This window comes from Adiantum capillus-veneris, chromosome 29 (assembly GCF_014529385.1).
Source record: "Adiantum capillus-veneris isolate H3 chromosome 29, ASM1452938v2, whole genome shotgun sequence".
Lineage (NCBI taxonomy): Eukaryota > Viridiplantae > Streptophyta > Polypodiopsida > Polypodiales > Pteridaceae > Adiantum > Adiantum capillus-veneris.
The window spans coordinates 61,061,049-61,084,511 of NC_140959.1; the positions used below are offsets into that span (position 1 = coordinate 61,061,049).

The following is a 23,463-nucleotide window of genomic DNA, read 5'->3' on the forward strand; positions in this document are numbered from 1 at the left end:
AGAAGTGATCTGGCACTTTTGTGAGTCTATTCATAGACCGTGCATGCCCAATCACTTGGTATAGATGCATATCCTCTGGTTGCACACAACATGATCATCAATATTCCCATCAGAATCCATTAGAATCAGTTAGGGAAATTTTCCAGTACATTTAGCCTATTTTTCCTATTTTTGGTATTTTTCACTTATTATTTTTAAGTGACTTTCCAACAAAAGTAGGTAGGGCAATTCTGCTAAGTTTGTATATAAGCAAACCCAAGTTAGCACTAAATGGCAGAAGAGGCAGTAGGAGCACATGCTCAACAGGCACCTTCTCAGCAAGAACCCATCAACCCTAGCGTTTGCAGATTCCCTCTCCAAGCCTTGGCGTTTTTGGACACCCTCAGAACTTCCCCATCCCTGGCGTTTTGGGTAAGAAATTATGTAAGCAAATTATATAAGCAAAGTAGGTAGGGCAATTTCGGTAAGAAAATATATAAGCAAACCAAAGTTAGCACTAAAGGGCATATGAGCAAGGAGTACAACAAGCCTTTGGCAACAAGTCCCTCCCTCTCTCAGCAAGAACCATCAAGAACCCAGCACCCCTTGGCGACCCCATCACCCATCAACCCTAGCGTTTTGCTCATCGCCAGCCCCCCATCTTGCCTTAGCGTTTTCAGCAATTCTGGACCACAGTATCCCCTTTGCATCTAGCGTTTCCCATCGCCAGCAGAACCACCAGATCAGCGTTTTCAGCAGCAGGTTAACTTGCGTTTTCAGCCCTAAAACACTGCAGACAGCAGCGTTTTTGTCAAGCAGTTTTTGCTGAAAACGCTGGTTTACCTGCTGCTGAAAACACTGATCTGGTGGTTCTGCTGGCGATGGTAGATAAAAGGTGCGTTTTTGAGGGGCTGAAACTGCTTGACAAAAACGCTATGTCTGCAGTGTTTTAGGGCTGAAAACGCTCGTTTACCTGCTGCTGAAAACGCTGATCTGGTGGTTCTGCTGGCGATGGGAAACACTAGATGCAAAGGGGATACTGTGGTCCAGAATTGCTGAAAACGCCAAGGCAAGATGGGGGGCTGGCGATGAGCAAAACGCTAGGGCTGATGGGTGATGGAGTCCCCAAGGGGTGTTGGGTTCTTGATGGTTCTTGCTGAGAGAGGGGAGGACCTGTTGCCAAAGGCCTGTTGTACTCCTTGCTCATCTTCCCTTTAGTGCTAACTTTGGTTTGCTTATATATTTTCTTACCCAAATTGCCTTACCTACTTTTGTTGGAAAGTCACTTAAATTATTAAGTGAAAAATGCTAAAAATAGGTAAAATAGGCTAAATGCACTGGAAAATTCCCCTGAAGGATTCTGATGGATTCTGATGGGAATGCTTATGATCATGTTGTGTGCAACCAGAGGATATACATCCATACTAAGTGACTGGGCATGCACGGTCTACGAATAGACTAACAAAAGTGCCAGATCACTTCTAATCTAGACTGACCGGACTGACGGAACCCTGTTATGTTGTAGCTTGTCCACAGACACATAGGGTTGGATGTGTCACGTGACACAACGCCACCAAACCACAACTCGGTGTGGCTCTCAATGTGAATGAGCTGGGAGTGGCCTACTGCCCAGGTCGGGGGATAAGTCTGCTGTAAGGTTACCGAGGGTGAGTGTAAGCAACTCTGAAGGTAGCAATCCAAATGATCAGGAGTGTAGAAGAGCAACTGCACTACCATCCAAGCCAAGCTCTAAATGTAGTCGCGGGATGCCTGATCTCCCGCATCTCGCGGGTAAACTCTCCAAGAGAGTCCAAAGCACTGAAGTCCCACTCCAGTCTGTAGATCCAAGCAATGAACCTGTTCAAGAAGAGATCCAAGATCCTCTTCCTAAGTCCATGTAGATGCTCCAGTGTAAGTAAGTGATCTGACATGTCGAGGTCAAGTGGCAAGTGTTTGTCCACTCAAGATGGTGGTGTCTTCTCTAAGAATGTCGGAATCCCATATGCCATGAGCATGGCCATATCTCGTGTGAACTCCTTCGATGAGTGCAAAGGTGTGTCCATAACAAACCACAAGTCACCACCCCCTCTGGAGTGCGCAACCACCGAATGTTGGCTGGAATGAATGGATCTCATGAATGGATCTCCCAAGGATCGTACGCCCGTAGATGATCAAGCCAATGTCAAAGATACCATGTACCATTTGCACTACTCTGCTGCTTCACTCAAGTCTAGGGCATACATGTACGGCTAGTATGTCTCCGGGCTGGCCACCCGCTACATTGTCCGACCGCCCTCTTCTGGGCCGACCGCCCACCTTGTGCGAGCACCCGTATATTTCTTTTTCCCCTTGCTGGGTCGTGGCTTTTATTTGGCATTGCCCTACCTCCTCTTTGAGCACCTATATATGGAGCCAGGGGGGTTCACACTCAGTTTGGGACCTTCTCGCACTATCTTCACCCTGTATCGATGGAGTATAGCACTTTCCAATGGAGATCTCTTGGCGGTCGGGACACGCCAAACTGCTGCTACACTCGCGAAGTTCGCCGAAGTATTGTCCTTCTGTGGACATCGCAACAGACATCTTCATCATTTGCCTCACATCTTCGGCTTCATGCGGTTTGTTCAGCATCAAGTGCTGAGAGGGGGTGTTAGATTTAGACCACTACTGCTTCACAAGTCTAGGGCATGCATGTACGGCTAGTGTGCCTTCGGGATTGCCACCCATAGCATGTGCATATAGGTTGCACTTTTGTGGGGCCGCCTAGGTTTGGGGCAATCGTCCGCCCAGTATGGGCTCCCTTGTGCACCTATATATAGAGCCAAAAGGTACCGATTTCATACGTTGTATTTGCAAGTCTTGTGGTTGATGGTAGTCATGGGGGCCCTCCTCTCACACCTTGCATTTGTGTCTCTCTCTCTCTCTCTCTCTCTCTCTCTCTCTCTCTCTCTCTCTCTCTCTCTCTCTCTCTCTCTCTCTCTCTCTCTCTCGCTTCCGCACACGTGCACTTCCACAAGATCAGCCCAAGGGTTTTGCACCTTAAGTCTGGGAATAGATCCACGGATCTGAGAGTGGTACGACTCTAGAGTTGGGATCCTGAAGTTGGGATTCCTAAGGAAGGACTTCGCGTCCAAGAAACCAGAGTTATTTTGCACGGAGAGGACTTTGGGAACAAAGTCGGAAAAGAGGGCTGCCATGCTCTGAGTCTGGAAGGTGAGTTCCAACCTTGGTTCTCTGTTGTTAAATGGACTATTTTCTTAACTTTCTGAGTAATTTCTTTTTATTGAAATTAGGATAGTTAAAATGTGTGCACTTGAATCGTAAGGTTAGGAACTGTAGATCTACGGGAATTATTAAAAGCCATCAAAAACGGACAACTTTGATGTGCCATGTGATGGGTGATGTTATGAAGTCCAAAAATCAGCCCCCTCTTGGATGAGGCTTCTAGAAAGTGTGTGTTGGCCTGCATGCAACTTCCCTACTGCCAAGTGTCCATTTGACTCCTTTTGGTTTAATTTCCTGGTATCCACCAACTTATAAAGTCCCGGCGAGGGGCCTAAATGACTATGAACTGAACCTAGCCAACTTTTTACTCCTCGGATTTCAATGCCGACTTGCCCAACCATCTCGTGGTGACCTGCCCTTCCTGATTGCTGGTGAAACTCTCGGCCAACGGCCGTTTGACACCCGCCATGCAATGTCCAAGCATTTGTGATTTTAACAAGAGGGTCCCACAAATTAAATAAAAATCAAGGAAAAGAAACCAGCAAATATATATAGTATATAGTTGTTAATCTCGTGACAGTCGAGCAAGCAATGTCCAAGCATTTGTGATTTTAACAAGAGGGTCACAAAAATTAAATAAAAATCAAGGGAAAGAAACCAGCAAATATATATAGTATATAGTTGTTGTTAATCTCGTGACAGCCGAGCAGGCGAGAATTCAACGCACGATCTTCATTTAATTTGCCAAGGTCACTTATTAATTAAGTGCCTTATTAAGGTGGTTCACACGCGGTAAATGCTCATGCTGGACTCACTGTGCTATGCAAGAGAGGATCTGCAACTATGACCTGCCTGGACATGCACGTCTTGCTAGAGGCTCACAAGGGTGCCAGGCTAGGTCCTAAGCTAAGACTGACAGTAGACTGTAGCAGAAGCTTGTCCATGTGGTGCAATTGCAGTGCACACGACACCTTGAAATCCTTTGGCTGGTTAGACGCATACCCCAGATATGGATAGTAGGGATATCCATATGGGCTCCAACCATTGTACCTGTCACCAGGAGGTGTATTTTTCCTGTTGCCTTCCATAAATAAGTATTAGATATTTTTATTTATTTTTACTTGTTTTTCTCGGAACCCTTGAAAAGGTGCAAGTGGACATTGCATGGCCAGTGTGAAACGGCTGCGGCCGAATAGGTTTCTCACATCGGGAGTCTGGGTCGATCAGTCTGGGACTGGTCGGGCCAGTTAGCACTTAACTCTAATGAGTATGGAAGCTCGTGTGCGCCAAACTGGAATTTGGGCCACTCGTCAAGTCACTGACAACTTTATAAGTTGAAAGGGGCTAGTAAATTAACCCACATTTCAGTCGGGAGCACAAAACAGTAAATTTCAGGTCGCTGTAATTTCTGGTTCAGTCCTGTTTTTGACCTGATTTGGGCACACGACGGTCCCTACACTGTTCCCTGCACCTTGGGCTTGGTGCCCCTTGATTCTGGAAGCATCCCGGGCACAAAACAGTCTCAAAACAGAGTAAAAAACAGCAAGCAAACAGTGCTGAATTTACTGCGCAATCGAGAGGTTATCACCCTCTCGTGGACCTGCTTTGGTGCAGCAGCTAGCTACACCGGTTCCTGTGCAAAGAGGCTCTTGCCTCGGCATGAAAGCATATTCCCCACAGCTGTACATAGGTCAAATGAGAAGCCCACTAGTGGGGCATAACATACTGTACGTAGGGGAGAAAGAGAGCAGTATGTAGCGTGCGGGGCATCACTCCCGTCACCATACTGTGCATAGAGGGCAAGGAAAGCATAATAGAGTCCTGAGCTTGGAAACAGATTCGGATTAATTTCGGTACCGTTATGCTGCCGAAATTTTGCCGAATCTGGAGCGTACTAGCTGGATGCAGGTGTTATCTTCCAGGGACACTCTTTTTGTAATTCCCTCTCTCTAAATTAAAGAAATACCGAAAGGGGCGCTAGTCTTTGGGGCCTACAAGGTGTCGGTCTCGTGTGCGCAGTGACATTCTAGTCGTTGGACGCAACTGTGTTCTCTTCCCTTCTCAGTGCTCTATGTAAAGTTAACAGGTAATTGAAATAGTACCGCCCTATACGTTGTATAGGCCGGTTATGTGGTTCCATTGCCGGGATAGTCACTTTTTCTTCAAAAAGTGCAACGTGGATTGTTGTGGGTGAAAGCAACACAGAGCTTGTCGATATGGCAGAGAAGAGAGACCAAGTACCTGAAGAGGGATCTTCCTCACATGGCACAGAGAAAATTCCTTCAACTCTTCAAGAAGAGGACAGGTTGTTTAGAACTCAACTGCGTTGTTGCATGGACATGTTTCAGCAGTTGGCTAACAACCCAAGGATGCAGGAGTTCTTACAGGCTCCGACACAGGGTTTTCAGCCTCCTACACAGGGCATGACTGAGCGTTGCAGGAAAAGGAGATTTCCAATGCGCAGAGGACTCATGATGCTCAAGGGAAAGCCCATGTGGTTGAGCAACTAGCGGTGTCCAATGATCCAAAGCAACTTGCTTTAGCTGGACAGGAACCGTTTGTGAATGGTCAAGGGAGCAATGAACAAGCTATGCGTCAGACCCTTCCATTACCTAATACTTATCCTGGTTATTTTGGAGGTGGTTCAGTGTTTCAAGCTATGGCTGGACCTTCCACAGGTTATATGCCAGGGAATGTGTTCGGGACAATGCAAACAGGCATGGGTAACCCTATGTATGCAAACATGGGTGTCCAATCAGGTTTTCAGGGTGCCTATGGCCAGTTTCGAGTGCCTGGAACACAATTTGGTATGGCTGGTTTTTCGCAGCCATACGTACAAAATGCAGATATGACAGGTAAAACAGTTGATGCGAGTGCTGGAATGAACACTCATGGAGCACCACTGTTACAGGCACCTGTTTATGATAATGTGGCTCCTTTGAGTCAACCTAAGGATTACAAGGAAGGTGGGCAGGGAGTGAAGTTTGAAACTTTCAGAGGAACTGAGGACCAATTGAAGGCTTTGACCTTCATACAGCAGTTCGATGCAGCTTATGCTGGAGGAAACTTCACTGAATCTTCAAAGATACGCAAGGCTGCCACTTTCTTGAAAGGGAATGCGCTCCAGTGGTGGACCGCATTGTTGAACCAAGGTCAAGCCCCAACAACGTGGGTCCAATTCAAACAGCTTTTTGCGCCTGCATGGTTGACAAATACTTTTGAAGTGGATGTGATGACAGAATGGCACGAGTTGAATGCTAAACAGTGTGCGAATCTGGAGGAGTACAATAAACGGTTTTGGGCCGCACTATTGCCAGTCACCTCTTACAGGTTTGTGCCTTTGTCAGAACAAATTGAGAAGTACTGTTGCGGATTGCCCAAGAAAATCAGGGACTACTGCACAAAGACTACTGTCATGAATATGTTTCAGTTGATAGAGAATGCAAGAGTGGCCAACAATCTGTTGAAGGGAGATTCCGATGGATTTAATAGCCACAAAAAAGGGTCCCAGGGCAAACAATTTTCAGCCAAGGGCAATGTTGCAGCAAAGCCTTCTGAGCCTCCCGCAAAGAAGCCCTCCACTGAAGAAGCTGATACATCCAAGAAGCAGTTTAAATCTTCTTCGGGACGAGAACAAGGACAAAAAAGACATTTTTCTGGCAAAACTTTTGAAGAAAGGAAAGCTCCTAGGGAGGCCAAGAAATGCTACATTTGTGAACAGGAAGGACACTTTGCAAATGAGTGCCCACAGAAGAAGTCACAGGATAAGGATGACAAGTCAGACCATAAAGGGAAGAAGCCAAAGCCGAGTGCAGGACTTGTTCCAGATTTGGTTGGAGACCAGCCAAACACAGATGCCACGGAGCTGTGCAGAGCTTGGGGCAAAGTTAGAGACCAGACAGTGCTGGTTTTCTTTGATCCAGGAGCCAGTGCAAATTTCATATCACCAGAATTGGCATCAAAGTTGGGCATTCGTGAAGAGGAGATGGGTATGACAGGGGAAGCAGGTTTGGCATGCCCAGGTCATTCAGAGCCTGTTACTCCCATTTTGGGAAAGCTTCGTTTGCACATTCAGAGCTATGTCGATGCGGAAGAATTTCATATTATGCCACTTGAGGGCTGTGATGTGTTACTGGGTATCCCATGGTGTTACAGGTTGCATGCTATGGTGGATACTTACAACAAAAAGATTACCCTTGTACATAGAGGAAAGACTCATGTCCTTGATGTAAAGCTTAAAGGCGAGTGTTCCAGTTGTTTCTGCTTCTGCTATTTCATTTGTAATAAAGAATCATCTTTCTGCGTACTTGATCTTTGCAAAAGAAGTACCTCAAGTTGTATCTAATTTGTCTACCTTAGATAAAGACACGTCAACTTTTTTGAGTGGTTTCAGTGATTGTTTTTCGGACTCTTTGCCAGGGGAGTTACCTCCTGAGAGACCTGAGGATCATACCATAGATCTTGTGCCAGGTTCTAGTCCACCAAATAGACCACCATACAGGGTTAGTGCAGCCCAGCAGAAAGAGATTATGAGTCAGGTCAACGAGCTTTTAGACAAGGGGCTGATTCAGCCCAGTTCATCCCCTTTTTGTTCGCCTGTACTCTTAGTGCAGAAGAAGGATGGTTCATGGCGCATGTGCATTGACTATCGCGCCTTGAATAAGAATACCATCAAGAACAGGTTCCCCATACCGAGGATAGATGACATTCTTGATCGGCTTGAGGGAGCGTCATTGTTTACAATAATAGACCTAAAGAGCGGGTATCATCAAATACGCATTAGGCCAGAAGTTGTCCATAAGACTGCGTTCAGGACAACATTTGGTCTCTATGAGTTTCTTGTTATGCCATTTGGTCTCACAAATGCTCCTGCCACGTTTAATAGAATGATGGACAGAATTTTTAGACCACATAGAAACTTCGTGGGTACCTTCTTTGATGACATGATTGTCTACTCAAAGTCTGAAGAGGAGCATAGGGATCACTTGACCGCAGTTTTCAATGAGCTACGCAAGAACAGGCTACTCATTAATGCGAAGAAGAGAGTTCTTTTTGCAAGAGATTCGCTTCCTTGGGCACATTGTTTCAAAGGATGGGGTACGCATGGATCCTGCCAAAGTGGAAGCAATTAGGTCATGGCCAGACTTGAAGTCCGTACATGACATTCGAAGCTTTCTAGGCTTATGTTCCTACTACAAAAGGTTCATCCGAAATTTTGCTGAGATTGCTTCTCCACTCCGTGCACTGCAAGGAAAAGGAGTTACTTTCAAGTGGACAGCCAAGGAAATTTTAGCGTTCAAACACTTGAAAGAGAAGCTGACTTCAGATCCGGTAATCATTTTGCCAGATCTTTCCAAACCTTTTGTGGTTCAATGTGATGCGTGTGGCCATAGTCTTGGTGCAGTTCTAATGCAGAATGGCCGAGTAGTCACATATGAGAGCAGAATTCTTTTGAAGACTGAAAGAAACTTGCAAGTCTATGAGAAAGAATTGCTGGCAGTAATTCATGCTCTCACTAGTTGGAAACACTATCTGCTAGGGGCTGATTTTGTTGTCCAAACGGATCATCAAACCTTGCGATATTTTCTCACACAGACGAAGTTGTCTGAGAAGCACATGCGATGGGCAAACATCTTGTCAATGTTCTATTTTCAGATTGTGCATGTGCAAGGGAAAAAGAACGTGGTGGCTGATGCGTTGTCACGAAAGCCCCAAATTTCAGCAGTGTCAATTCCGTACCATTGTGAACTAGACGAAATGAAGACACAATATGCTGAAGATTCAGATTTTGCAAGGATCTATGACCAGCTTGTTGATGGGCAACATCATGAGCACTATATGCTTAAGAATGACTTTCTCATGATGCAAGGGGTTGAGGCATTCTTCTATTGGCCAGCTTTGCGTCAAGATGTGGACACATTTATAAGATCATGCTTAGTATGCCAAAAAGTTAAATTTGACAGACAAAAGCAACCAGGATTGTTGCAACCATTGCCGATCCCTGATAGGCCATGGGAAAGTATAGCAATGGACTTTATCTTTGATCTTCCAAGGACGCAAACAGGCAATGATGGGATTTGGACTATCATTTGTAGGTTCAGTAAGCAGGCCCATTTCATTCCTGTGAGGAAGAAGATAAAGCCAGAACACATGGTCAAGATATTCATGAGCAATATCTTTAAATATCATGGGATGCCTCAGTCGATTATCAGTGACAGGGATCCACGTATGACGAGTCTTTTCTGGAAGGCATTGTTTGAGAACATGGGCACTACGCTAAAGTTCTCTTCTTCGTTTCATCCGCAAACTGATGGACAGTCAGAAGAGGCAAATTCTATTGTCTTGGACCTGCTCAAATGTTATGTGTCAGAGCACAAGGCAACTTGGGAACACCATCTTCCATTGGTTGAATATGCTTACAATAACACTGTGCATACATCAATAGGTAAGGCACCATTTGAGATAGTGGAAGGAGGGAAAAAAGTCCCGCCCGTTTTGCAGACTAAGGACAAGATATTTGGGGCATACAAGTATGTGCAAGATATGGATGAAACATACAGGAAGATAAAGATTGCTCTTGAGAAGACTCAGGCTAAGCAAAAGAAAGCTGCTGATCGTCACCGTCGTGAACTTGTATTTTCACTTGGTGATTGGGTACTTTTACGCTTTGAAAAGGCCAGGTTAAGGAAAAGGAAAGGCAAGGAACGCTTGTTTCCTAAACTCAGTATGCGATATTATGGTCCTTTTCAGATTTCAGAACAGATCAGCGATGTAGCTTACAGGTTAAAGCTACCAGAAGGCTGGAAAATACATAATGCTTTTCATGTCAGCCTTCTAAGGCCCTTTGTTGGTGATGTGCTAGAGAATATGCTTGATGAGGAACAACCCGAGGTGGAAGAATTGGATGAAATCCTTGTTCCTGAACAAATATTGGCACATAAAGAAAGAAAGGTTAGAGGAAAGGTTGCAAGACGCTATTTGGTGAAGTTCAAGAACAATCCATCATTAGATGCCAAATGGATGGAAGAGTCTGAATTGATTGATTCACCTCAGCTATTGCAATTGTATCTTGAAGCCTTTCAGATGGAACCCGCATCGACTTGATGCAGCCTTTTTGGAGCAAGGCAAGAGCATGGTTCATGATGCTCAAGAGAGTAGTTAAGCAATTGTATCTACTCTTTCCATACACTAGAGAAGTTTGTGCTCAACAGTACACTAGAAGACTTCTATGCTTGATATATGCGTCGTAGCCAGGTTGGTGGGATTGTTTAATCGTCCAACGCTACATTTCCGGAAGCATGTACATCTTGGATTCCCATCATAGAATATATGTGATATCAGGAGATATCCGCATGTATTATTGGCATGCAAGCGAGGTCGCTTGCAGTATTTCAAGGGTGGGGTGTGTCACCGGGAGGTGTATTTTTCCTATTGCCTTCCGTAAATAAGTATTAGATATTTTTATTTATTTTTACTTGTTTTTCTCGGAACCCTTGAAAAGGTGCAAGTGGACATTGCATGGCCAGTGTGAAACGGCTGCGGCCGAATAGGTTTCTCACATCGGGATTCTGGGTCGATCAGTCTGGGACTGGTCGGGCCAGTTAGCACTGAACTCTGATGAGTATGGAAGCTCGTGTGCGCCAAACTGGAATTTGGGCCACTCGTCAAGTCACTGACAACTTTATAAGTTGAAAGGGGCTAGTAAATTAACCCACATTGTAGATGTTGGTCAAATGGTAGTCTTCAATGATGGTCAGGAGACCGATAGGGACGCCATGGAAGCATCTCCTAAAATTTAGGGAACTGCTATTTTAGTCACTTACTCATATACTCAAATGTAAAGCCCAAAAGAAAAGAGCGTGGCTTTTCCCAAAAATTCTACGAGCTCTCTCTCTCTCTCACGTTTTCTCTGCGTGTGCTCTTTCTGCGCCAATCTCCTCTTCTCCTTCACTCTCATTGCATAGGACAGCAAGTGGGCTCTCTCTCCTGCTCCCCCACACATGGTATCAGAGCTTTAGGGTTTCCAAGAGAGCCATCTTCGCAACACAGATCAGAATTCTGTTCTTGCTCGCTGCGGGAAGGATATTCAACCGTTTTCGATCAACTCTGTCGCGAAGGGATCCTCTCACCGTGTAGAATCGACCTCCGGTGACAGTTTCCCCAAAATTAGGGTTTCAAAAACTGGCGAACAGCAGCCTATTTCTGCTGAAATTGACCAATTTCGGGGTCAATTTGATGCAATTTCATTAGGGCAAGTGTCACAGGTCAATCTTACAGGTGTTTCCACCAACGAGGTTTTGAAAATTCAGCAAAACAGGTGTTTACAGGTCTGTTTTTTGCCCTAAAACAGGGAATTTCAGCAAGCAAATGATGTATACACCTTGTGGAAACCTTTGGTAAGGGTTTGGCAGTGAATGTACACCGTTTTGAGGTGATTTCGCGTGAAATTTGCTCGCTGTTTTTCTGTAACAGCAAGCTGTTTTTTGCCCGATTGCGCACATTTGAGCGTGTTTAAGTCGACAAAACAGGGTTTCAGTGTTTGCAATCACTCAGAATGGCTTCTAGCAGTGAAAGTGGCAATTTGTTGCACATTCGCAAGCTTGAAGGTGCCCATAACTTTGCTATATGGAAGAAGCAATGTTATAATGTGATGTTGCAGAAGAAACAGGCGGAACCTATTAAGTTACAGGGTGTGAAACCGGTTGATATGGAGGTTGAAGAATGGGAAGAAGTGGACGAGTTAGCTCGCTCCACGATCATGCTTTCGGTGTCTGACAATTTACTCTTCAATGTAGAGAATGAGCAGACAGCATGGGGCATGTGGAAGCGTTTAGACGAGTTGTATGCACAGCAGAGTGCTGCCAGTAAAGTGTATTGGCTTAAGAAGCTTATGGATCTCCGCATGAAGGAGGGCACGCACATGTCAGTGCACCTCAATGAATTCAATTCTATTTTCAGCCAACTGACAGAGCTGAAATTCACGATTGATGAGGAGTTCAAAGCTACTTTTCTGCTATGCACATTGCCTGAGAGTTGGGATGTATTCCGGACAGCTCTTAGTAACTCAAGTGCATCACTTAAGTATGCAGATGTAGAGAATTCTCTCTTGATGGAAGAGATGAACAAGAAGAACACCACAGGTGGGTCTTCTAATGCATTGCACTTGAGAGGCAGGTCTCAACAGAGGGAGAAATCTGACAGTAAGAACAAGGCACGCAGCAAATCTCGTAGGAAAGATGTTGTGTGTCATCATTGTGGAAAGAAAGGGCATTATAAACGGGAATGCTATGAGTGGAAGAAAGAGAAGAACAAGGGTGCTGAAACTGATGCAAAGGACAAGGGAAATGCCAAGAAGAGCACTGTGTTGATTGAGGAAATCAAAGTTGCTAGTAGTTGTGACAGTGACAGCAGCACTGATGTACTCAATGCCTCTTATGTGGATGCACATACCCTTGCTATGGGTTCTGATGTGGACATGCATACTTGGATTCTTGATTCAGGTGCCTCCTTTCATGTAACACCTCATAGGGATTGGTTTACACAGTACTCAGATGAGGTGCAAGGCACTGTTTATTTGGGAGATAACTATGCATGTGACATTGCAGGTATTGGCAGTGTCCAGTTTTCTTTTGCTGATGGTATGACTTTTGTTTTGCACAAAGTGCGTCATGTGCCACAACTCAAGAAGAGTTTGATTAGTACAGGGCAGCTAGATGATGCAGGCTATCACACCACTTTTGGTGATAGTAAGTGGAAAATTTGTAAAGGGGCCCGGATTGTAGCCAAGGGTTGTAAATCGGACACTTTGTATCCTTTGCATGTATCTAGTGTGCGTGACCATGTTGTCGCCGTAACCGAGCAGCCAAGTGTTTCTTTGTGGCATGGCCGGTTGGGACACATGAGTAAAAGAGGAATGGAAACTCTGTCTCGTTGTGGTTATTTGCCATGTTTGAGGTATGCTGATTTTTCTCATTGTGAGCACTGTATTTATGGTAAGCACAGTCAAACACCGCACAAAAGGTCTATTTCTTTGAAGTCTGACAGGTTAGACTTAGTGCATTCCGATGTATGTGAAATGCCACAGTTGTCCTTAGGGGGAAAGAAATATTTTGTCTCGTTTATCGATGATGCTACACGTAAGGTGTGGGTGTATCCAATACGTGCTAAAAGCGATGTTTTGGATACTTTCAAGAAGTTTCTTGCGTTTGTTGAGAATCAAACTGAAAAGAAGCTTAGGTCTTTGCGCTCAGACAATGGGGGGGAGTATGTATCAAAAGCATTTATTGACTTTTGTGCTACTAAAGGTATTAAAAGAGAGCTCACGGCTCCTTTTAATCCCTCTCAGAATGGAGTTGCAGAAAGATTGAACCGGACTATCCAAGAGAAAGTTCGGAGTATGTTGTCACATGCTGCATTACCTCATGGTTTTTGGGCAGAAACTGTGCAAACAGCTATTCACTTGATTAATCGCTCACCTAGCAAGGCTTTGGGTGGAAAGGTGCCTGAGGAGGTGTGGTCTGGCAAGCCACCCTCATATGCACATTTAAGAGTGTTTGGTTGTGAGGCCTATGTTCACATCCGGAGTGAACTGCGCACCAAACTAGAACCAAAGTCTCATAAATGCATTTTCCTAGGATATGGTGAGGATGGTGAAATGGGGTATAGATTATGGGATCCCGCATTACTCAAAATCATACGCAGCAATGATGTCATCTTCAATGAGAATTGCATGCACAAACAGCCCACAAAGGTCGAGGAAGTGCGCCGGGTTGTTTTTCGTGAAGATGTTACATATGGACAGCCAAGAAGGCCCAATGTTCAGCAGCCTTTACATGCTGAAAATGGTGCTGAAAATCAGCCATTAGCTGTTGAAAATCAGCCCCAACAAGTTGCCATTGATGCACCACAGGTAGGGGAACAGGTTGATGCTCCTAGACTGCCCGTTGTTGCGATGCAACAGGCTGAACAGCCTGCTGTTTTTGATCGTTTACAGGCTGAAAATCCACCTGTAATGGATCATTGGGTGCGTAGGTCTACTCGGGTGACAAGGCCCCCCGATAGATATGAACCGTCTTTGGACTATGTCATGCTTACTGATTGTGGTGAGCCGTCTTGCTATAAAGAGGCTATGCAACGGGAAGACAGTAAGAAATGGTTCAAAGCAATGGTTTCGGAAATGCAGTCTTTGGAGAAAAACCATACATGGGACTTGGTTGATTTGCCTAAAGGGCATAAGGCTCTGCCATGTAAATGGGTTTACAAGACCAAGGTCACATCTGATGCTTCTTCTAAGTACAAGGCACGTTTGGTTGCTAAAGGGTACAAGCAAAAGCATGGTGTGGATTTTGATGAGATTTTTTCTCCTGTTGTAAAGCTTGCCACATTACGTCTTGTTTTAGGCCTGGTTGCTTCTGAAGATATGGAGTTAAAGCAAATGGATGTCAAAACAGCGTTTTTGCATGGCGATTTGCTTGAGATGATCTATATGATGCAGCCAGAAGGTTTTGTGTCAAAGGGGCAAGAGAAGAAAGTATGTAGACTCTTGAAGAGCTTGTATGGTTTGAAACAGTCTCCCCGTGCATGGTATCACAAGTTTGATACATTCATGAGGTCTCAAGGATACAAAAGAAGTAATTCTGATCACTGTTTGTATATCAAAACGGCAAATGATGGATCTCTTCTATTGCTGATTTTGTATGTTGATGACATGCTTATTGCGGGTAAAAATGTGACGGAGTTGGATGCATTACAGCAAAGCTTAAAGAATCGCTTTGACATGAAGGATCTTGGTGATGCTAATCATATTTTGGGCATGCGTATCTCTCGAGATAGACCCAACAGGCGTCTGTATCTATCTCAACGAGATTATGTTAATAAGGTGCTACATCGTTTTCATATGGATGGGGGAAAGGCACTTGGTACTCCGCTGCCTCCATATGTAAAACTGACTGCACATGACTGCCCAAACACAGATGATATGCGGGCTGAAATGGCCAAGATTCCTTATGCATCAGCCGTTGGCAGTTTGATGTATGCTATGGTTGCTACACGTCCGGACATTGCATTTGCGGTGGGAGTGGTAAGCAGGTACATGAGCAATCCTGGCAAAAAGCATTGGGAAGCAGTGAAGTGTATCTTGAGATACTTGAAAGGCACTAAAGACTTGTGCATTTGTTTTGGGAAGAGTGAGACATCTGTGCATGGCTTTACAGATGCAGATTTTGCTGGACATCCAGATTGCAGGAAGTCTACCTCTGGATATGTGTTTACATTCACAAGAGGTGCAGTTTCTTGGATTTCTAGACTGCAAAAATGTGTTGCTTTGTCTACCACTGAGGCTGAGTATGTGGCTGCCACTGAGGCATGCAAAGAAGCTTTGTGGCTCATGCGTTTGGTAGAAGAGCTTGGCATTAAGTCACCGGTTCCTGTGCTACACTGTGATAGTCAGAGTGCTATTATGCTTGCAAGGAATCCTGTTTTTCATGCCAAGACAAAGCACATAGAGGTGAAGTATCATTTTATCAGGAGTGTGCTTGATGACAAGAGCATTACACTTGTCAAGGTGCACACAGATGACAATCCTGCAGATCTTTTGACCAAGAGTCTTCCAGCAGAGCGGTTTGCATATTGCCGTCAGATGATGGGTGTTGGATGAGTAAGTGCATGATCAGCTGTTGTATCATAGTTAGCTGATTCTTTGATCTCCCAAGGTACATTGCCTTTAGGTGGGAGGTTGTTAGGGAATAAAGGCCTAAGTGCCTTGTACTTATAACTTATAAGTTAAAAAGACTTATAAGTGAGGGGGCCCTAGTGTGAATGGCCCCCTAGTCACTTACTCATATACTCAAATGTAAAGCCCAAAAGAAAAGAGCGTGGCTTTTCCCAAAAATTCTACGAGCTCTCTCTCTCTCTCTCACGTTTTCTCTGCGTGTGCTCTTTCTGCGCCAATCTCCTCTTCTCCTTCACTCTCATTGCATAGGACAGCAAGTGGGCTCTCTCTCCTGCTCCCCCACAGGATAGAGTCCTGAGCTTGGAAACTGATTCGGATTAATTTCGGTACCGTTATGCTGCCGAAATTTTGCCGAATCTAGAGCGTACTAGCTGGATGCAGGTGTTATCTTCCAGGGACTCTTTTTGTAATTCCCTCTCTCTAAATTAAAGAAATACCGAAAGGGGCGCCAGTCTTTGGGACCTACAGGGTGTCGGTCTCGTGTGCGCAGTGACATTCTAGTCGCTGGACGCAACTGTGTTCTCTTCCCTTCTCAGTGCTCTGTGTAAAGTTAACAGGTAATTGAAATAGTACCGCCCTATACGTTGTATAGGCCGGTTATAGTACCCATGTGGCGGTGGTGGTGGGGGGGATGGTGGCAACGGTGGTGCCAAAGGCGGTTGCACAAGATCAAGGTCAAATGATTGCATCATGTTTCTAAAGACTCCACCAATTGGAACAGACGACAAAGAAGGTTGCCGGTTGGAAGATCTCGTACTTTTTGGTGCCGGAGCAAGTGGTACCACTTGGGGCATCAAAGACGATAACATGTAGTTCAGAAACTGTTGGAAACTTTGCAGCATCGAGAGATTCTGCTGAGGATGCCATGGAAGTCGCAAAGATTGTTGAGAAAAAACTGTAGGTAACCTGCTGAATCCATAAACGCCATTGTGCTCTATCTGTTCTTGGTAAGACCGGTATGCTTTCAAAAAAGTACACGACTAGAGCTCTAATACCACTGTAACGGACAGGCACCACGTGCCAACGAAGAAGAACAGACGGAACAAACTTTAAGCAACTAAACTGAAAGAGAGAGACGACACACAAGACATGGAGTTGCTGAGTTCCACCCCAAGAGAGCACTGGCCCCAAACCCTCACGCCCCTTTCAACTGCGTACGGAACAAACTTTAAGCAACTAAACTGAAAGAGAGAGACGACACACGAGACATGGAGTTGCTGAGTTCCACCCCAAGAGAGCACTGGCCCCAAACCCTCGCGCCCCTTTCAACTGCATCAACTTATTTTGCGCATGCCTTTTCTAAAAACATTTTTAAGTTAATAATGTTTTGTTTTATCTAGTTTTGTTTCGTGGCAAATAAAGTGATTTAGTTTTTTTTCTCTTTTATTGTGTCCCTTGCTTTTTTAATTCTATGAGTGCTTTATTCCCTCTTATAATTCGTGAGTTGGGACTATTCTAAACTTATGAAGGTATATTTCTTTATATTGCTTCAACTTCGTACAATGTTGTGGCTCTGCTCTGCATCTATCTGCGATAGAATGCCAGAGAGAGAGCCCGCGGATTATATATAAAGGCATTAGGCCCATCAAGAGCAGTACATACGAAAATCAAGAGCAGTACATGTTGTGGCTCTGCTCTGCATCTGCCCGCGATAAAATGCCAGAGAGAGAGCCCGCGGATTATATATAAAGACATAAGGCCCATCAAGAGCAGTACATACCAAAAGCCCTATAGTGGTCTGGACACTGAGGATTTAGAAACGATAAGCCTTTTGTCAAAGTGGCTGATACAAAGAATGCAAAAGGCAAGACTCCAAAAAAGACTCTTCTACTCTAAAAGAACCAGACTAAGCTTACAACACATTTAACAAAGTATATGGATCTCTCTTTTCATTTCATTCTAGGTTTGTATACACCTGCTTGCAGCCTGCACACACACCTGTGCATACACACACGCACCCTACACAATGACCGAACTTACCCCCAAGCAGCAATTGCCTTTGCAGTATTCTCTGGTTCCATGTGATCAGGAGGAGCAGGTGCCCTGCTTGTCTTAACCGCACAGAACCGGCAACCCCGTGTGCAGGTATCACCAAGAAGCATGATTGTCGCAGTACCAATACCATCCCCTTTACCACCTGCACCACCTCCTCCATTCCAGCACTGCCTACCATGTATTGAGTTGAGTCAGGGGCGAAAGCACACACTTTCCATTCACACGATGAACTAACAATTTCCTAAGAGAAGGGGTGAAAACATTTGAAACCCACATGCAGATAACAAAGGGCATACCTCTCCAATGTTAGGACACTGAGCTTCTTCGCACACAGTATTGAGCTTGAGGGTAGAAAGGGAATATTTGAGCTCAGCATATCTCTCTCCCTGTGGAGATTTTTGACGTAGCCATGCGGGCTTCTTCACATTTGGATCACGGCCGGTATATGGCCCCATGCCGCCAGGATATGGGGGTGCAATCTTTGCAGGCTTCTCTGGTGAGGCATCAGCAGGAAGACGCACCTCAGCGGGGATGCCTCCATCCGTGGTTACAGCTGATTTGAGTGTCGATGCGCTGATGAACTGCAGCCTCCTCTTTAGCAACGATGAGGATTGACGACACTGCTCATGAAATATGGTAGACGAAGAAGCCGGACTCGAAGACGCCATTCGCAGCGAGCACGAAACGCTCACAGGAGATGCATTTGATGCTCACAAGCCACATGCACAGCAGTGCCAGTTTCATGAGTTGATGGATGTACCAAAGTCTTGCTTTGGCACATTCTTATGTTCTCTTATACAGCAACCATTGTAGTTATTTATTCACACTAGTGAGGCTGAGTTCACATTGGGGAGGGGGAAGAAACACTCTAAAGGGTGCTTTTCCATGGAAGGGTTGAAGAATGCATACTTCCGCCACCTATGTTCACAGAGAGGGTGGAACGAAAAGAGAGGGTAGAACAAAAAGTGACTCAATTTTCTTCATCTATTTACTATGAACATTGGGCGACGGCGAAACAAAGAGTGAAAGGAAGCAACATTTACCAATTGCATCAATAAACCATAGTACAAAATATAGCACATATAATTTATTGAATTAAATGCATTGGCTACAAAGATCTAAGTCGAAGATGATGATGAATCCATTTCCTCTAAAGCCGCAATTCCAAAAAGGGCTTGGACATTCATCCTTGCTTGCTCTTTGTACATACGTGGAGGGTGAAACTTGTTTTGGTGAGGGGGGGATGGGAGGGTCGAAACTATCGAGAGTGTTTTGTTCCTTGCGTGGCAACCCCCATAGGCAACATTGCTATTGTACATGTGAGTAAGGGATCCAACGTTCGTGTTTTTTATTAGCTACCAATGCACACGTGTTTCCTGCCGCCGCCACCCACTATGAACCCAACCGAAGACGTGTGTGACTCTCTAGGTAGCAAAAGAGAAGAACGTGTGTGTAGCTATTTTAACTTATATAATAAGACATAATTGAAACTTTTACATTCAAAAGACAGCTGGCTTCATAGAAAAGGCAAAAATTAGTACAAAAATAACTCAGTCTTAGAATTATCTTTTGTACATGGCATATGAGAATGAAGCCTCATTCTAGTATACAATGATATTGATCCAATAAAGAATTACTTCCCAAGTGGTAAGAGCAGGTATATTATCTTGACAGACAATAGCTTTAAGCCAAAAAAAAATCCAAGAAAAGATAGAGTCCTCACCTGCATTCATCCAAACAAGACAACAGATTCGTTAGCCTTGGATGTGTATTACAGGTGTCAATGGACTATATTAGTTATTATCCATGTCCAACTTACAACCCTTTTTAACTTAAAACCACTGTCAAAAAGTGTTCATGGCTTTTCGTTCTTTTCAGAGAAAGAAATGGTCAGTAATTGTATGTTTTCTTTATATCCCAATGTTTCAAAAGACCTTTAAATAGAATTTTAACATATATATCATTTTGATCAAAAGGCCATTACCCCTTTTGATCCAAGTGTCTTATTTTACCCATAGGTTAGTTTTTTTTAGAAAACTGTTATGCCAATTTTTTTAGGCCCAAATTCCCAAGTATCATAAAGCATAAAGTAACCTAATTATCAGCTTGAGATATGTACCAATACCAGAACATCCTTGCCAATTTTGTCGGGCTCCGATTTCACTAGCTTAACTAATTACCATGAAGCCATAAAGTGTTTCTCAATACCAACTCTAGATACCTTCAAAAAAACCTTTCAGCTTTTGTCAAGCCGACTTAACAATCACATATTCATTTATGAATGTCATCCTACCAGAGTTTTTATGAAAAAACCCCACTAAAAGAGCCCAAGTTACGAAGATTAGTAAGGAGAAAAAACCATATATGTTACCAGTATTGTCAACTTCATGCGATATAACTTACTATGCAGGATCCTTTGTAAGTGTAGCCCAAGTTAAGAAGATTAGTACATTAGGAAGAGAATGGGGTGTAGGAGGGCCTCTTTATTTTCCATGAGCTTATGGAGGTGATTAACATTTTGACGAATAGGTGTACAGCATGTGTGCAAGAATGGTGGGTGTGTAAGAGTGGTCAAAGGATTCACTTTTCCCTCCAAAAAGGAGGTGGACATTTTTTTTTAACTTTTTGGCCTTCCATAACTCCTACATATGATCTCCAATTTGAGCGGAGATCATAGATCTGCAATCTACGCGTCGAGCTCTTTCCATAGATATGCTATATGATATGGTTTTACCCGCTAGATTTCAAATTCCATTTTGGGGAGAAACTTTGGATTCAAATAAACTAGCCGTTTTGCCTGTTTGAATTCAAACATTGTCCATTGATTACTTTCTTAATACTAAAGGTTTGACTTCCTTAAACTTCCAAATAAAGAGGCCCTCCTAGACCCCATTCTCTTCCTAATGAAGGGACCAGTACTATCAACTTTATGTGATATAACTTACTATGCGGGATCCTTTGTAAGCGTAGCAAACTCAAACATGGCCCGAGGGAGAAAATCCCCTTTACACTACTACGTAGTATGCAAAAATTTTCATGTATCTGATACAGAGTCTCAACAGCCCCAACTCCATGCCAAAAAAACGACAATATCAAGTAGAAGATCCCCCATTTTTCACTATACGAGTACTACCACATTAGAGCACCACTATACTAGTTATGCATTGGTTACCATATCATCTAAAATGAGTTACAGGTGTTGTTCAAGCAGAAAAAAAAACCAACCCCAACCTTTTGCTCAAAATAAACCAAGCCCCTTCGCACTACCCAGTAGTATGCAGATTACCATGTATCTGATACAGTGTCTTAACAGCCCCGACTCTAGGCCAAAAAAAAAAATGACAGTATCAAGTATAAGGTCCCCCATTTTTCACTGTCCGAGTACTGCCACATTAAAGCACCACTAGACTGGTTGTGCATTGGTTACCATACTATCTAAAAAGAGTTACAGGTGTTGTTCAAGCAGAGAAAACCCAACCTTTTGCTCAAAAGAAAACAAGCCCTTTCCCACTGTGCAGTAGTATTGCAGAAATTTCCATATATCTGATAAAGTGACAAATAGCCCCGACACTAGGCTAGTCATACGACAGTATCTCGTATATGATCCCCCGTTTCCTTTTTTCAAATATTGCCACAGCAAGCACCATTTATATGGTTTAAACAAATACCTTTATCAAAAAATGATTTACATGCGATGTACAAGCTAAAAAAGGAAGAAACTAATTCCCCTACAATGGCCAAGAAACCAAACGTCGATGTATACTTACCTGGGTAGATCTGTTCACTCTTGAAAACAATCACCCAAAGAATGCCAATACTTGGGTCTTACCCTTGGCCTGACAATGGCGCTTAGCCTGTGTGGGTCATAGCCCTTGTGCAAATTAGTGTTCAATGGACGAACCGATGAAGACCAATTTGAGTAGCATCTTAGCCACGTGCTAGCTGAGAGTTAGAGCACCTTGGCGCAGGCTGACTCACGAGAAAAACACGTGTCAAAAGCTTCTTAGAAGATTTTCATTATTCCCTTAAAGAGAGAGAATGAGAGAGAAGAAGAGCATGTTGGGTTGTGGAACTTTCCTTGAACGACTATGACGTGTATAGTTGATTGCCATGCTCGTGTGCATCTTATGCCTAATGTGCAACGTATCCTATAAGCATGCAACAAGTTTCTGCGATGACTCTCATTGAGAGAGGTAACAGAAAAACACAACCACATCTTGATCTACCTGCCTTACAGGGTCGTGATTGTATGAAAATGACTTAGCATTGGCACTTTGCCTATGAAATAAGTCCTAGATTTAGGTTCCTTTTAGTGTTGTTGGGTGTTGATAGCAACCAACCATCCGGTTCAACAATCCAGCACTTAGTCTGGCCTTGACAGAGTTGCGAGTGTGATAGAGGAAGCATAATGCATAAAGTGGTGGAATCCATGCCACCTTCTTAGCATGCCTTGCATGCAAAAACATAAGCCCTTGGCTACTATAACGGTCTCAAGGGTGAGAACCAAAACCATAAGTGCCTTGCACAGAATAAACTGGTAGGGATTCTGTGAGCTGACATTCCCTATTTTGCCAGTTCCCCAAACTTGTGTGCCAAATCCCTTGATTCCAAATCAATGGCAGTATCTCAGCACAAGGGAGAAGCCGTGCTTCATGTAAAATTGCCAAAGCACTTTGCTTTGCACAATGACAGTAATTGCCAAGTAAAGTGTAAACATGGAAAAAAACAAGAAAAACTTAAACTTGGCTAACCTGGTAGTTGTTGCTGCAACCAGTTGTCATAAATAGAAGCCTTGCTTCACCTAAATCGGGTAGTGCTAATAGCCAACTGAGGTGGCTGCCAATAGCATGACAAAAATAATCGACCTTGTCGAGCCATTTCAACTGAAACTAACCAGTACTGTGTGGCAAGAATCCTCTGTCAGCTTGGAGGAACAGTGACAAGGAGTCAGCCATGCCGAGGAACTTGCTACCTGTCTCCTTGAGATACTGAAAATTTGGCCCTTGGCCTTGCCTTTGAAGCAAAATGTAACCTGTGATGAGCGTGCTCTATCAAGGTACTCAGGAGAAGCCATGCTTCATATAACTGTGTCCGGCCTCGTTGCCAACAAATGCTATTAGCAACAGATGTCATAGCAAAGAGAGTCGACCTTGTCGATCATGCACAAAAAATTGACCATGTTGAATTGTAAATGTAATGAAAAAAAAATAGTAGAACATGTGAAAATTATGCATCGCGTACTTTCTTGGCTCTATGAATGATAGCCGTGATCATCCATTCCATTGCATACTAGAGTTATCAAGCGCATGCGTAAGAACTACTCTACTTCATGCTGTCAAGGGCCTTGCCCAATTCGCAACCAATTTGCTATGCATTTGCATCAAATTGAACCGTCATCGAACTGTGCTTGATGTGGATATTTCTCAATGATATATGCAGCAAGTATGTAATGCATATGATAATTGTCACAAGCCGTGCCCAGTAGCAGTCTTGTACGGGGCCTTGCTCATTGCAATACCAGTTACAGCCTGATT

The 23,463-nt window shown here is 44.0% G+C and overlaps 1 protein-coding gene across 1 annotated transcript in view; it reads right to left on the minus strand.

Annotated features, from left to right (window-relative positions):
• Positions 1-18,745, minus strand: part of LOC147419286 (Radical SAM superfamily protein) — a 43,902-nt gene extending 25,157 nt beyond the window's left edge. The window contains exons 1-2 of the mRNA XM_086505384.1: positions 18,226-18,745; positions 17,915-18,096 (exon numbers count right to left, since the gene is read on the minus strand). Of these exons, the coding sequence (XP_086361510.1) occupies positions 17,915-18,096; positions 18,226-18,597 (554 nt within the window). The 5' untranslated portion in view covers positions 18,598-18,745. The remainder of the gene's footprint in view (positions 1-17,914; positions 18,097-18,225) is intronic.
• Between the last annotated feature and the right edge of the window lie 4,718 nt (positions 18,746-23,463).